Source organism: Bombus pyrosoma, linkage group LG12 (genome assembly GCF_014825855.1).
Source record: "Bombus pyrosoma isolate SC7728 linkage group LG12, ASM1482585v1, whole genome shotgun sequence".
NCBI lineage: Eukaryota > Metazoa > Arthropoda > Insecta > Hymenoptera > Apidae > Bombus > Bombus pyrosoma.
In genome coordinates this window covers 11870451-11886951 of record NC_057781.1, presented here as the reverse complement: position 1 = coordinate 11886951, position 16501 = coordinate 11870451, and the positions used below count along the sequence as shown (strand labels likewise).

The following is a 16501-nucleotide window of genomic DNA, read 5'->3' as shown; positions in this document are numbered from 1 at the left end:
TAATATTAAACATAACAATATCTTGTTCTTTCTAATGGTATTTCTATATTTTATCTTATTTCATTTTATTTTATTAATTTTTAATTATATTCATACACATATTTTAAGTAAATATGCATTTAACTAATTCTTCAGGCATAAAACTGAAGGAAGTGGAAAACATATTCATAGGCATAAGTCAGAAAAGAATGAAACATCATGCAACAATAAGTATAATTCCAAACACGAATCCAAATTGAAGTCTGTTGAAGATCAGTCAATAAGTAATAGTGATATTGCTAAAAATTCAAGTAGTGATCTAGAAAAACAGAAGAAACATGATAAAACTAAACATAGCCATAAAAATGAATTGGGAGGCGATAAAAAGTCTTCAAAGGATACTAAAAGTGCCTGTAAGAAAGATGAAACTCACAGTTCTAAACATCGTAGTCATAGCAAGTCTAATAGCACAGAAAAACATTCTAATAGACCTATGGATAGTAGTAACTTACTCAAAAGTGGCGACGAGACTCATAAACGCAAAAGTGATGATTCAAATATTATAAACAAAGAAAGTAAACGAAGGAAAATTGCAGATAGTGACAGTGATGAAAGTAAATCTCATGTGTATCCTCATGCATCCTATAATTTTGAAAAGCATAGTAGTAGTACCGTATTAAATTCAGTTAAAATAAAAGAAGAGCCTAAGGATAAAGACATGTTAATTAAAAGTGAAATTAAACATGAAAAGAAAGACTCTCATGAGAAATCAAAGAGCACCAGTAGCAAATATCGGACTGATTCATCCAGTTGTAAATTGAAAGAGAGATATGAAAAACAGAAATATAAAACTGATATACATACAAATCATAATAAAGATGAAACTAAACATAGCGATCAGCATTCTAATAAGGATTCTTCCGAATCAAAGCATCACAGTTCCTCTTATAAGAAACATCATAATAAAAGCAAAAATAGATGTAAGAAAAAGGAGCATAAGGATGGGAAAGGTAAACATGAGGATAAAAGCAATAAAGATTCAAAGCATTTAAAACATGGATCAAAAGAATCGAAGGATTTGGTAAAAATGAAGCAAGAAATTAATGGAGACGAAGGAATAGATTGTCATTCAGGTTAGTTTATAAATATATTGCTTACAAATGTTTTTATTTAACATTACCAAAAAAAGATGAATCTTTTATATATAGTTTCTAATATGTATAATATTTTATATCTTTCACTGTTATATCCATTTTATAATTTTTTAAATATTCAGCAAATTAAGTATCGGTAAAATATTTATTTGTTTAATAAACTAGTTCTTTTATATTACTATTTTAAATCATTATTTTTGAAAAGTGTTCTAAATAGTGCTTTTTTGTATACAGGTGCTAGTTTTGCAGAAGCATTGGGTATGTGTACAATGGCTCAGACATCTAGAAAACGTACTAACAACTCTCCAAATACAAGTACAGCAAAAATGTTCAAAGCAGAACAATCAACTGCAAGTAATAAAAAGATAGCAGTGAGAAGTGAATCAACAAGTGATACTTTACAGGTACTTTGTGCTATATAATTAATAACATATTATATTACCTAAATTACAGTATATAATATAGTAATATAAATATAAACATAATGCACATTTTCTATTATAGACACCATCTCTTTTAACAACAAATATGAAGTTAGAGCCATTAAGCGTAGACTTGGCATCTACATTACCAGAGATTAGCCCTAATTACAAGCCACTGCCATATATTAATCCTGTTTATCGCAAAGAAGAAGATAAAGCACTTACGGATGTAATGTATGTTAAAAATCAAAGGTATGTTTTGCAGTACTATGAAGATATATACATATGAAAGCAATATGTTCATTTTTAATTTTAATTTTAATTTTAATTTTAATTGCAAAGGACAAAAGTATATTCAGGAAATAAATCCGGTTACACAACAGTACCAACTTTGTTTGAGATATGTACAAGGGTATTGATAGAGAATATCGATGGTAGGTTACCTATGACTTATCTTATGAAATAACGTATAGCGATCATTCTATAAAAATATTCTCTAAGTATTTCTTTTATTTGTTATATGTAGCACTTGAATTTACTGGTGGTGTGCCTTTTGATATCATAAAACCTGTTCTTGAACGTGCAACAGCAGATCAGTTATTTATGTTGGAACATTATAATCCCTATCTGGTTGAAGACACAGATAAATTATGGCAATATCACTGCAATCGCGAATTTAGAAATAAACAAAGAGAAGAAATGGAAACATGGCGTGAGATGTATATGGTAGGTAGATTTAAAACGAATAATTCGCCTTATTTATAATATCTTAGTTTATTTCATATTCATTATTTCATATTCTTTTGTTATTCAATAGCGATGTTTGGACGAACGAGAAGCAAAATTGAAAACGCTTACAGCTAATATAAAACAATCAATAGACAAATCTGTACCAGTAAGATCTACTAAACTTGCATATGTAGATAATGTTGTTAAACCTCCAAGAAATGTTCTTAAAAAGCAAGCTAAATATGGCACTGCAAATTCTGTACCTAATACTGCATCTACTATAAAAAAGAAATTAATTAGTGGTGGAGGACCAACAGCTGCTACAAATATTTCTGTTCCATCACCACCTGTATCACGTACAAAACCATGTAAGTATTTTTATACACGATGATAAATTACTGACATATTTTATAAGTTATTATACATGTATATACGATGGAATATCCTGCATGGTTGAGGCATATAAAACAGGCCAGCTGAATATCTCGGCTGCCCTTGGTGATAAAAAAAAAATGCATCGGACTGAACTTGCTCAGCGTCGAGGGGTACATACTCTGATGTAAATAGCTGATGTAAATAATAAATAAATGATATAGATGATCGTGTAGATGGACGCGTAAAGGACATATGAAGGTTAATTTCGTCTTTTTGAATGAAATGATGTTTTCTACTTAACCATCTATAGAGCTTTTAAGACGCGTATAATGACCTGTGATTCAAGATCATTGAAGATAATTGAAGGTCAACTGATGACTATGACTATGAAAATAGTTTACTTTTGGGAAGTGATCGAACATTCCGGTGATCTATTTATCTAATAATACATTGCTAGTGCATTATTGAAAAGCTATTGATATCAGATTATGTACCCCTCGATGCGAAGCAAGTTTAATCTCATGCATTTTTTCCTATCATTAATAGCAGCTGAGATATCCAGGTGGGGCTATTTTTATATGCATCACCTTGTGTACATTGCAATGATTTTAATTTTTAAAAATTTATTATCTTTCATAGTAAATGTGTAGAAAACTATTATTTAGCATATAAAATATAGAATTGAGTTTTTTTTTTAAGTAAAATAATGTTCGAAAATATTGTAATATTTTAACATACTTTCTTTTAATTGTTCATTGATATAGCAAAAAAAACAAAAGCACCACTAATGGCAAAAGCTTTACAGTTAATAAAGGGGCGATATAAACGGTAGTTCATAAGAAATGGATTAACATTCAACAATTTAGGTAAGTCATATGTTATGTTACAATAGATGTTAAGTGTACTATGTATAAATATTTTATAGGAATTTGTGTATTTGGAACAGAACATATTCATGTGAAGTTTGCATACTGCTTCAGGCATTCCGAGATTTACCAAATCGACTATGCCAAAATAATCGCCGAGTGCTTTTGTATTTACTGTAAACATTATAATCGTTTCGTCATTACAATCGTTCAGTTCCGTCAGTTAGTAGTACAGTAGAAAAGCACAAGTGCTGAGATTTCATGATAATGCGAAAATTCGAAACGCTTTGTTCCACAAAAATTGAACATTGTAACATCTTTATACAAAATTAATCAGTATAAATTGACAATTTCCAAAAAGGTATTATGACATGTAATATTTTTTATGTTTTGAGAGACACAAAGATCAATTGGAAGGTTTTACGGAGGTAAAAAATTAAATTTCGTTCACTGTATTTTATTAATGATGTTATTTAGAAATAAAATAAGAAATTGTTATTCATAAGAAAATCCAAAACTACGTAAGTACATAATAAATATGTCCCATTTGTTGCTGTGATTCTCCAATTTTTTTAGATTACAATTGTAAATATTTTTTGCGTGATCTAGGATGATATACATATAACAGTTTAAATGAATATTTTAAGAAGGGAAATGAAATTACAGATAATTATCGGTAGTGCTAAGAATGTAACGCGTATTTTACATTCTTCCATGAGCCACAGTGAATTTGGAATATATATTCGTGACAGGGAAGCTGTTGCAGACTTATACATATGTATGTATATGTATATGAAGTTAAAGTATATTTATAAATAGTTAATGAAATATCTAATGCATTATAAAGTAATTTCATTATCGCGAAGGGAAAAGAAATAAAACTACTAATTATACTTGGAAAATTGTAATAACGAATTATTTTAATAATCAGAAGTAAACATAATCAGTTTCTATATCATATCTATATTTAAAAGATCGCTAACGCGTTTGATACGCTTGGAAATTTGAGGTCACAAAAAGGATTAAAAGCCTAGTTAGATCGATAAACAAATAGACATGAATACAGCGTATTAATATTTTTGTAAATGTTTATTTGAACAACAAATGATGATCGAACATTCTACAATAATAATGTAATATTGTAATAATGTAATTAATTGTAATTTGTTATAGATACATGTATGTAGCGCGAAACATTAATTTTTTTTTTTATAATTTCTATTATATAACATATAAATGATATAGTATTCATATTGATTTGAATTATGTTTAATATGTAATTGGTCGAACAAATTGTGATAATTTTGAACAAATTTTAAATTCCTTTAAACTAAATCGTGTTAAAATGATGTTTTTAAGGAAGCTCATATTCTGTATTGTATTTAAGCAATTCTATATGGATACATATAATGAAATAAAAAACTTAATCGAAATGTTAATTCGAAGTAAAATGATTTTTGTTTAGAATATAAACTAATTTTCTTTTAAGAACATCATTTTCATAACAATTTACTCGTTTTGCTATTATCGATATATATGTGCATCACAAAATTTTTAATGAATTTTGTCAATGAATTCTTTGGACTTAACAGAGGTTTTAAGGGTGAATAAATTTTTGTCATGTAAAGTAATTAAAATAACATATAATAAAAACATGATTGAAATATCATAAATAGTTTTACATCTGTTATAAATTCTTAAAACAAGCGAAAAGAATTCCATAGACACATTATATCTTCATTGTAATTAAGAAGAAGCAAACGTTTGATCAATTTGCATTATCATCGTTTCATGTAATTAATTTTAATTAAGTCTAGTTAATCTTTTAAATTAAGTAAGTTATTTTTTAAGAAACGTCGCGTCTAATTAGAGTATTGTGATCGATATTAGGATAAATGGTAATCATGTACGTAATCAATTTCATATGCACAGGGTTGGCGTGACTTTTTGCGGGACCGGGTTCCGGTGAACGCGCTGAACCTGCCTTGCCCGCGCCGGCCCTGCATATGTATATATAGTAACGTTTAAGATAATATATTTAAGTTGTATTTATGATATAAAATATTAGCGATTATGTACAATATTTTAATTTTGATAGTAAACGTAATTTTAAGAATCAACATGTAGATATGTTTAGGAAACCTCGGAAATCCGAAGGCTGCATACAACCATTTGCGTAAAATTTAAACGTTCATATCTAAATATTTGATTCTGCCTTTACATCGATATTGTAACTTACGTTAATTTCTATACCTGTTTCGTTTTTATAATGGTGATTTTACTCTACCATACAACGCATAATACATAATGTAGACTGATATTCATAAATCAACTATTTTACATACTACGTTTACGTTCGACTACTTAGTACGTGTTGTGTGCTAAAATTTCAGGGTTTCAGTTTAGCATGTATCGTGCAGCTGAAACTAATGGATCGAAAATGCGAAAAGTTACATTTAAAAATACTTAACCGTAGAAAAATATCGACACGTTAAGTTCCTTCAATTTTTTATACACCTACATATTTAGATCATAATCATCATTGTCAGTGATTATTATTTCTTATATATATATATTTTGCTTGAGCAATGGGTCAAAAGATCGAAATCGGAATTGATATTTTCGAAAATTAGCGAAGACGTACCATTAATGTATGATATGATACTTATTTTTTACGAATCTTTTGTTTACATTTAGGTCTAATAATAATAGGAGAATTAAACTTACAAAATTTAGAGTAATAATATAATAATATTATATAAAGTAGAGTATACATACAAGTATATGTATGTTGACCAAACATAGTTTATTATATTATTCTCGATTATATTTATTTACGATTAATTTCATTCAAATACAAGAAATCTCTCATTATACAATTCCTATAATTTGTTTGATTTTCATCCCTCGAATTGAAAAGTTAGATTTGTACATGTATAATAAAAAGTAATAAAACAAATGTCTATCTAAAGCGAAAATGCAGCATTTACACACACACACACACACATGTATGTAGTACATGTATATATATGTATGAACACTATATGCATTCATGACGTTCATTAATTAATACGACTAATTTATATAGTGTTAACGATTTAAATGTTAAAACGTTGCGAAAAGCTTCTTCTTTACGGTTCATAGATCGGTGAAATAGAAGGGAACGTAAGACGATTAATTTATTGTGATTAATAATATAATTGATTTGTGATCATTTGAAACGATTGAGTTAAAACGTCGCATTCATCGCAATCGTTGTTAGATAGAAAATAATGTTTCTTTGAATATTACATAACTTATTTTACAATTTAGTGTACGTAATTAATATCAATAAACATTTTCTGATGGAAGTTTACAAATGTTTTTAGGTTCATTGAAATATATAATTAACTGTTGATCGGACAACGCGGAATATTTATTGCTACGTATGTTATAGTTACGTTTATACTTTGTGTACTTAACAAAATAAAAATCTGTTTAGATAATTAGATCCATCTTGGGCAATATTAGGCGAAATATTCGTATATCTTTTATAACTAAAAGAATTAAAATAAAATGAAAAATAGAGTGAAATTATTATAAAATAATTGCTTATTTATATAGTTTATACATTGCTATATATCATTAATTCATCAAATATTACGCAAGAATCTAAATAGGATCATTTGATTCCAATAATTTTGATATCTTTGCCGCACGAGAATATCAAACATAAGTTGTAACAATTACATTATCCGTTCCAATCGAAAATGACGTGAGCGATCATTAAGTACATGGTTATTGTCATAGCACTCGTCAGCATAATTGGAAAGCCCACCCTGAAATAAACGCATTGAAAATTATTTGTCGAAGTAATTAAATTATTATAACACGAAGAATGAATTAGCGACAAGCTCTTGTGAAAATGATATACATTTATTCGCGATTTAGTATTCAATCTGAATTCGAAATATCATTCACGATCAAAGTATACGGTATTTGATATTGGATTAGTTAATAGATATTTTGTACGACTATATCATTTATTATCGTCTCGTGTAAATTAAAACGAATTAAAATATAAGTGAAATCAATTTTTTCATATGTCTGTATAATGTTCAATTCTGATATTTACGTTATGAATTTAATAAATAAATAAATATTCGCAATTTAGGCAAATTTTTCAAGATACAACATGTTAAGTAAAGTATTACTAAATATCTGTAATAATAAACTGGTAACTGTAGAGATAAATATAACAAATAGTTTAATTATAATGTATAATCGTTACATTATAATATCATTATCATTAATATTATTTTCGCACGTATTTTATTTCAAGAATCTATCGACTAAGATACGAATTAAGATACAAATTCATTTATGAAACTTCAACGTTTTTTTTTTAAAAATAAACGATTTGATTATTATTTATTTATAAAATTCGTAACGAAACGACGTATATCTTACTTTAACGTGTATCAATAGTCTTTATTTTAAATGATGTAGTATGTAATTAAATGTTCTCTCTATTTGTAGATGTATATATATATATACATTATATTTATTATATTATATATTTTCTTCTATGTATAGAAATAGAGTGTATAGGAGCGCACTTACTTGAAAAATTGGATAAAAGAGAATTTGTATCCATGTTGTTCCGCAACTCCTACGCAAACTACATTAGCAGTAGCTCCAATCAAAGTTCCATTTCCTGCAAATATTCCCATCCATTCAACTACATAAATCACACTAAAATTCGTCTCTATTAAATTCTTCACTTTTGCAAGAAAACGTGACAGTGATAGCAGGAACATCATGGTCATACCGTTAGATCGATAAATTAGCATCTTTTATATTACGCTCTAGCCGATAGACAATTAAATTGATTCCATTGAAAACTAATTTCATAAAATTAAAGACTTAATCAAAATGTGAAACGTCAATATTGATTTTTCAATGCATTTTGCTCTAATTGCTATATTTGCTTTTCTGTGTCTTATAATCCTTAGAAGCAATCATTTATCTTTTTAAACAGAATGTTCATTAGATATTTCAATTTTCATTGCAAAAATACGGGCCATTATTTTTGCAAATCCTGTTATTAATTACGTTAAAATGATTATGATGCCAATTTCTTTACCTCCCATACAAGCGCCAAAAGCTAAAGCCCATACCAGGGGCTGCAGTGGCAGTTTCAGTTCGTTATTTTGAGCCAAAGTAGTAACGACTCTTATCATCATCGTTGACAGAGGCACGTTGTCCACGAATGCACTTGCGAACGCTGACACCCAAAGCAGTAGTAATATAGCTACCGCTAATCGTGACTCTTCATTTACAGATAGGATTATTTTTTCTGTCTGTTTTCCTATCCAAGCAATTAGGCCCATACGTGATAATGCCTGAAACATAAAAGTTATAATTATTCGTATGCTATTGCAAATGCCTCTTTTATAAAAATGGTAAATGAGAAGAATTTGTAGGAAGATATAATACAAATACATATGTACGTAATTAGGAATTTTATTATCATAAGATATTCTTTCCTGTTTTTCTATTGTATGCATTTAAGTACATGTATATACGTAGATATAGCAGTACTCTTAAGCGTTTTATAAATATCATTTTTATACTCATATTTTACAAAATGTTCTAAAAGTAATAATATAGTAATATTATAGTACAAGTATATGGATAATTTCCAAGTATTTTATACCTCCATAAGAATAAATAACGATGCAAAAAATAATAAAGTGCTCCATTCTACGCGCGCCATGAGACCATCCAAATCTTCGCTGTCAGCTAATATTAATAACAAAAGAACACCTAATAAAGCGGTCCAGCCCAGTGACAAGTGCAGATTTGGAATACTGTGCAGAAAAAATAATGTGATCACAAAGATCAACGTAAATCCAGATTTCACTAGTAACCACTTGTCTCGAATAGGATACTGTAACATAAAATTGCGATTAAAGTAAAATTTAGCGATTTATAAAAGTTCCTTTTCCGTTTAAATCTTTCTTTTATAATATTGTAATTAGCTGAAATAAATGTTATAATTATTAGATAAATTGTACGTGGAACCACAATTATTGTACAATTAGATGACAAAACGACAATTGAAATTAATAAGAAGTAGAAAGATACTGTACTTATACGCGATTACAATAGTCGATATTTACTTTTTCTTGAAGTTCTTCGAGCGTGGTTTTATATGTTTCAAGGGTGACGCTGCCTGTTATTAGCTTTTTTTTCAACTGCGAGAGTAATCGTTGCACCTTTTTCAGCAAAGTCTCCCTCACTAAATTTTCGTCTTTACTGTAACTCGACAAACTTGCCGCAGCTCTTTGCCAAATGGCAATTTCATGCCTTAATTCCTAAAACGATCGCACAAAGAAACCCGTTAGATATTTTTCATATTCAGCTATTTTTAGCGATCTACGAGAATTGAACTTTGCTTTTGTATCGTTAAAGTACGTAAAAAGTTTACGATCTAAAGAATTTTTTAGCTTATTTATGATAACTAGACCGCGGATGTTTATGCAAATTTGTGTTTTCACGAAAACAGGAGGAATAACAGCTAGGCAGAAATTTGTTTCATCCTCTAAATAAATACTAAATACATATTCTAGCGATTACTAGCGTTTACATGTACATACGTATTTTGGACGCTTTATATATCTTTGTATATCACGCCATACGCGTACTGTGCATTTCTATGTTTTTCAATTTAGACGTATAAAAATCCGCCGTCAAGAATCTACGTTCGTACCTGTACATCTTGTGGTTCGGCGAATTTAAGGACGGCTATGTCTCGGAAGATGAATCGCAGCTGAGCAAAAACTACAAGTATTACCAATATAACACCGATGCTCATGTGCATTGTGAATGTACTAAAATCGATACCCTAAATGACAATTAACAATATTATGTATCAACGTTACCAAATTAAATGTTATCAAATGTATCAATATTATAATTCTTGATTTTATATAATAGCAGGTATCTTTTAATTTTATTCTGTGAATTTTCACAGTTACAATTTCATTTCATTCGCAATTAATAATGATATGTTCAGTTTCATACTTCGTTTGTAAAATAAATGCTCGTACAGTATTTATGTTATCAAAAAATTATTTGTATGTAAATTATATACTTGGTACATTAAGTAAACGTTGAAGCAATGTTAAACTTAAAGTTGAGTCGAATCAATTATTGTACTGATGTAACTTAATCCTTAGTGAAATATTTGTAGAAATCGATATTGAAAGTAATGCTTACGTTATTAATAACATCGCGATTCGATGTAATAATTACGTTGGGCGGGTCGCCTATCGGTGTCATAGCACCCCCGATATTAGAATAAACCACCATCGATGTCAATATTGGCACTGGATTTATTTCCATTACTTCGCATAATCTAATGGTTACCGGTGTCATTAACATCACTGTCGTAACATTGTCGAGGATCGATGAAATGAATGTTGTAAAGAAACATAGCGTACCCACGAGTGGCCACAGTTTTCCTGCAGTTATCTAAAAAAATTAAACGAAATTATATTTGTAGGAGCATATTTCAAATAATGATATACGTATATGTACAATATATGTATAATAATATGTATATACATAGCGAAAGGATATTCGATATTACGTTATATATAGATATACGTAGACACAGGCTTCGGTCTAATAACATACACAAGCGGGTATAACGCGATTCTTTATGAATGTAGAATAATATTTCTCATATGAAGCTTCGTTTCCGAGAAAGTAGCTAATTACTTGGCTAATTACCGCCCGAGTATGAATAAAACAATCAGTATGTGGAATACAGTTTTTCCGTTTATGTCTTTGTTTTCAGAAAAAAAAAAAAAAAAAAAAATAGAGTTTGAACGTGTTTCGTTAAGAATTGGTTTAGCACACGCATATAGTAAATCTTCAAATTTATTTTATCCGGAAACAAGGAGTCTTATTCATTTACTTATTACGTACATATACTTACTCATTTATGGAAATACATGTTAAACTTTAGCTTAGAAAATTGAACGTGTACGTATAGAATTAAATTATCGCGTGTGTAATTTATTTTGAATGGAAAACAATGCAATTGTTCAATATTAATACTTAATTGGGTATACATATATGTAAGATGTATAAACTTGACGAAGGAAGCAAGTTACCTTGTAAGCATAGACTGCTAACCAGTCGAATACACCTGTTTCAGCGACTACGCCGACAAGTATCATCATTGAGAATAATAACAATAATGTATCGACATCTATCCAAGTCATTAATTCATTCATAGTTGGCCTCTGGAAAAATATCTGACATATAATATTTCTGCTATAAGTTTCTCTAAAAAATTTTCCTAGATATTCGTTTATATTACCTCGTTTATGGTTGCTAATATCGCGATAGACATAGTCGAAGCTAACATGGCTGCTAAAGTTCTATGTACAACCTACGAATACCAACCAATTATGAATTAAAATTATTTAAATCACATTTAAAAGCATAGATAATAAAAATCGATATACTAACTAAATAATGAATAAATAGCTGTTGGTCGTTAATTACCTCGAATATTATAAGTATATATAATCCAAATAAGACGGCTGCAGCATACGCTATTCCATCGTCTTTGTTCATTGACGATAAATCGTAACTAATAGAGATGGCAAAACTGGATTCTAGATTTGTTTTCAATTTAATTAATATCTCGCCGTATTCTAGAGTACTGTAAAATATAAAATATTAAGATATATAAAATACGTATATAATAGTAGTTTTGTATAGTATTCGGAAGCATACATACTAGATATTATGTAATAAAATTGAATAAAATTAACGTTGAATCAAATTTACGTGTAATGGAAAATTTGACAGCAGAGAGTACAAATAGTAATTTAATCGTAAGATTATTATACATGCCTTTCGTCGATATTTTCTAAATTAAAAATTTTTTGTTGCCTCTGTCCAGGAAATATATCTATCAATTTCTCCGGAAGTATTGGTAAAATCCATACATCGCTTATATTCTATATATTGGAAAGATCATGAATTAGAACGAGTCTGTGTTTCCTTTATTTAATTATCAATCTAGATGTTAAACATAATATAGCGTGATATTTGTAACTGTATTATGATTGTATTATTAAGAGAAACTTTTAGTTAAAAAAGAAACGTATTTCCAGATAAAAATGAAAAAGAAAGGTTCGTTAAAGATATAGAATATAACAATTGTCTGTCATGTAAATTAAATTATATACGTATATTTACCTTAATCTCTTCAGATCCTAATAAAAATTGATTAGTATTATTTGCCTGATCGACGAGTAGTTCTAACCATACCATTAAATATCTATCGGATACATTTGTGTATTCTATCGGTTTCATTTTTATTGGTGGAAGTAACGACCCTTCTATCATTAAATTGATATGTTTACTAGGAACTTGACCAAACATTTTGTAGCCTACGAAAATTTAAAGATTAATTTAACAGCGACGATCGTTCTCTCCTATGATACTGAAATTGAATTTAAAAATAATTCGTGATCATTCTCGTGATAAAAATGATTTAATAATATTGTACGATGCAACGATCTATCCATCCAGTGTTTCGAAAAATATATGTTTATGCCTTTATCGTTTTAATTATTTCAATAATCAACCAAAATTGTAAAGAAAGCGATACTTTTTATTTCTCCACTAGGTATTGAAATTTGGTGCAACGCTTCGATCCTTTCGCTCTTAATTATCAGTATTAGCTAGAATGAAAAAAAATACAATAATCTTATACGATATTTATTTCATTGAATTAACATATAGTCGCATAAATCAAAAATATTTTTCTCCGTATTTTTAATGTATTTTTGCGTTCTAAACTGCACCAATTGTTAAAATTACACTCATCTTCGCGATTAATTGTTTTCATTTCAAGTCAATGCTTAATCACAGAAATGTCTTTTAATACACTTGTAATTTGTTTTAGTACTATTACTTACAGTGAATATTAGCCAACAGCAACATAATAAGATTAACTTGATATAACGATAAAGCTTTTGTTTCGTTTCGTTGGTCCCTTGTGTAATTGTAATATCGTTATTCCCATCTTCATCGCCTCTTTTACTTTGCACTCTACGTGTAACATTCAATAAAAATATTATTCAGTTATTTGTATAAACTAATTCTCGTTATTAATATACAGTATCATAATCCCGAATAATTTATCGTGGGTAAATATTCCAACTGTGTTTGTTATTGAGTTACTTGTGTTTATTACTGCTTTTGGCGATGAAACAATACTTAAACAACGATCCGCTTCACTTATTAAATGAAATATAATGACTAATAATAAATATGTATTTTATTTCTAACATTTTATATATTTTTCCATATTACGTAATACATACATACATTCTATCATATAAATTCTTGTACTTGAAATTTATCATAAATACATATGTATATACACGTTCTATTTAACGGCGAAAACAGGTGTTTTTAATCAAAAGTACTGTTTTTTATTTACGCTATATTTTACAATTTTAATTTAAACGTTAAAGGAAAGATCTTGCGTCACTTACTTATATGGCAACGCAGGCTGTGTCCCAAGAGACATATTTACTACCAGACAGTCTTTCTTCGCTCCATCCCAAGATCTGCAATAGATTATTATTATTATTATTATTATTTCATTTGAACGTTCACGTGTGATCTACTCTTTAAAATAAACTAATCGAATGCTGGATATATTAAAAAAATATACATGTACGTATACCCTATAAAAAATATAAAACATAGAACGTATTATCATTCGATAATCAAAGCATAGCAAACTATCATAGGATCTAATCTAATGTATAACCGGACATGTGCTCTAATGATCTTATTCTTTTAACAAAGCACGTTTAAGGAATATCCACCTTCCTTCTATAGCTTGATGAACACGATCATATTCCCTTTGAAAAACTGCCAAACTAGGATCTAAACGTATTGCTTCTGGTAGTTGACTCCAAACACGGAGTACCTCTTCTGGGATTTGACCGAGTATTATCGAACTCGTAATAGATGATGGAGTTACTGTAACGTAACGGACATCATAATGTTCATTATGGATCATAATCTATGTTGATATCGTACATTAATTATTATGAAAGCGTGGAAATTGAAACCGAATTAAATGAAATTACAATTTCTTCCATAAACACGAGAATCTTACAGTTTGCGAACAGTAACTTTACAGTATGAAAAAGAAGAAAATAATGGAAGCAAAGATTTCAAATTGAATTGATAAAAAAACCAATCATTGTCCTTAATGTACTCTGATGTATGTCAACGCGTGGATGTTACTGTGATGTTACCTGGCGTGCCACGGCTGCATCGAGATCCTTTCCTGAGGAACGACGGTGTCCGCAATCCTATCTCATCTTCGCTTGTATCTTCTTGAGACATTGCGAATCGATATGAACGATCGCTAATCAACGAAAATTAATTAGGTAATATGTATATTATCGGTATTGCATGATACCGACAAACGTATATATGTCTGTATCTATTGTATATTACATATGAGATACAGCCTCGATTGTTAGACAGCGGAGATGTAAGATTATTTACCGAAAAAAAGTGTAAAGCTTCTGTGAAATGAAATAAATTACAAGGTGGTTTGAAATTTTTCAATTTCAACTTTTGTATCGACTGTCCACTTTGATTTAATCGAACGAAGAGGATGGTGGAAGTCAGCGCGATATTTCATAATATCATACACGATCTTGGAGAAAACATTTACTCGAAGAAAAAGAAGAAATTTCCAAAAAATTAATTAGAAAAATCACTTACACCAAAGGATTGAAACGTATGGTATATAAATTTGTTTCCGTGATGTTTGGCGTCGCAGTTGCACTGCGGTTGATGAATTTTCACAAAATATGGTACATTTTAATTTTAATCCACCACTGTACTCTATTTATGTACGGACGGCAAGACTAAGAACATGGAACTGCGTTTGATATATATGATGCTAAATTGTAAATATAATATCTTGTTCTTGTTTGGGGGTCATATTCGATGTTTACGTCTTTACATGTGTAATATACATATATACATGCGTACGTATGTACGTACTTACTTATAACTCTGTTTAGTTTATGTTTAATACGAACTACCCTGCATCTAGGTCGATTGTAATTACATTTTTCAGCATAAAAGTATGCAAAGTTTCGTTAGTGCCTATTATAAGAATGTACTCCGAAGAATCAAATAAGAATCAAATAGAATATCGCCATTAAAATATGATAAAGTATGATAAGGGATTAATTTTATTAAAAATTAAGCTTCTAATACGTGTATCGTAACGATTTTATAATAATAATTTCTTGGTTTAGTCATAAGCAATCCTTAAAAACGAGACAAATACAGCAACGTGAAGAAGTATTCCAAGATACTGTAAAACGCACACCTTCAAGGAATATGGCTGGTCTGATCTTGCCTTTATTTTAATCTTGGTGCTACTGCAACATTGAGAAAGAAAGAAAAATTGAAACGTAATATTTATCATACGAACGTTATCGGAATATTAAAACTTATTTGATTCTATGTCAAGCAGATACTACGAAACAGAAATACCGATTTAATATTGATCGGTACCTAATCGATATCGGTTTATGCGGTCGAAAAACAAAGAAGGAAATTTCTACGTAAAGTGATTTTGTGAAAGCATATTGTATGTACATATTACTAAAAATAAATAAATAAAAGGACATTTAAGACGTACGTATAAAAATATCGCGTTAATCGCTAAGTACACGTAATAATATTATGATAATTGTTTGTTTTAATGTTAATTATACAAGAAAGTGTGTTTATTATTTGTACAAGTGGTATAAAATAAAGTATATACCCAACACGAGACATTTCACGAGAAGAAAGCGCTTGGGGTCTAATTCGCCACAAAATTTCGTAAGCTGCGACTTCACCAGCTTGGATTGCA

At 29.1% G+C, this 16501-nt stretch overlaps 2 protein-coding genes across 5 annotated transcripts in view; one reads left to right on the top strand and one right to left on the bottom strand.

The window, feature by feature from the left end:
- Positions 1–16501, top strand: part of LOC122573829 (transcription elongation factor B polypeptide 3) — a 29040-nt gene that overhangs the window by 882 nt on the left and 11657 nt on the right. For 2 of the 4 annotated variants that reach the window (XM_043740725.1, XM_043740728.1), the window contains exons 3-10: positions 136–1112; positions 1368–1537; positions 1638–1807; positions 1898–1989; positions 2082–2281; positions 2373–2652; positions 3424–3525; positions 3585–4353. In XM_043740725.1, coding sequence (XP_043596660.1) covers positions 136–1112; positions 1368–1537; positions 1638–1807; positions 1898–1989; positions 2082–2281; positions 2373–2652; positions 3424–3491 — 1957 coding nt within the window. In that variant the 3' untranslated portion in view covers positions 3492–3525; positions 3585–4353. Of the gene's footprint in view, positions 1–135; positions 1113–1367; positions 1538–1637; positions 1808–1897; positions 1990–2081; positions 2282–2372; positions 2653–3423; positions 3526–3584; positions 4354–16501 lie in introns of those variants that run through there. The other 2 variants (XM_043740726.1, XM_043740727.1) reach the window with 2 other exon arrangements.
- LOC122573834 (P protein-like) lies at positions 6641–16483 on the bottom strand. Its single transcript, XM_043740738.1, has 18 exons — positions 15352–16483; positions 14874–14986; positions 14436–14592; positions 14097–14171; positions 13515–13647; positions 13205–13277; positions 12790–12983; positions 12442–12548; positions 12088–12247; positions 11900–11971; positions 11691–11822; positions 10789–11043; positions 10280–10414; positions 9690–9884; positions 9224–9457; positions 8651–8909; positions 8128–8221; positions 6641–7343 (listed from the first exon to the last, which is right to left on the bottom strand). The coding sequence occupies exons 2-18, from the start codon at positions 14962–14964 to the stop codon at positions 7256–7258; spliced, it is 2454 nt and encodes an 817-aa protein (XP_043596673.1). The 5' UTR covers positions 14965–14986; positions 15352–16483; the 3' UTR covers positions 6641–7255.

Excerpts from the sequence above, each read along its gene's own strand:
- LOC122573834 (XM_043740738.1), bottom strand. The coding sequence starts at position 14,964 with ATGTCTCAAGAAGATACAAGCGAAGATGAGATAGGATTGCGGACACCG. Across the intron at positions 13,278-13,514 it reads GCTGTTGGCTAATATTCACT|CTAATACTGATAATTAAGAG; the intron begins GTAAGTAATAGT and ends TTTTCATTCTAG. Across the intron at positions 11,823-11,899 it reads TATTAGCAACCATAAACGAG|AGGCCAACTATGAATGAATT; the intron begins GTAATATAAACG and ends ATATTTTTCCAG.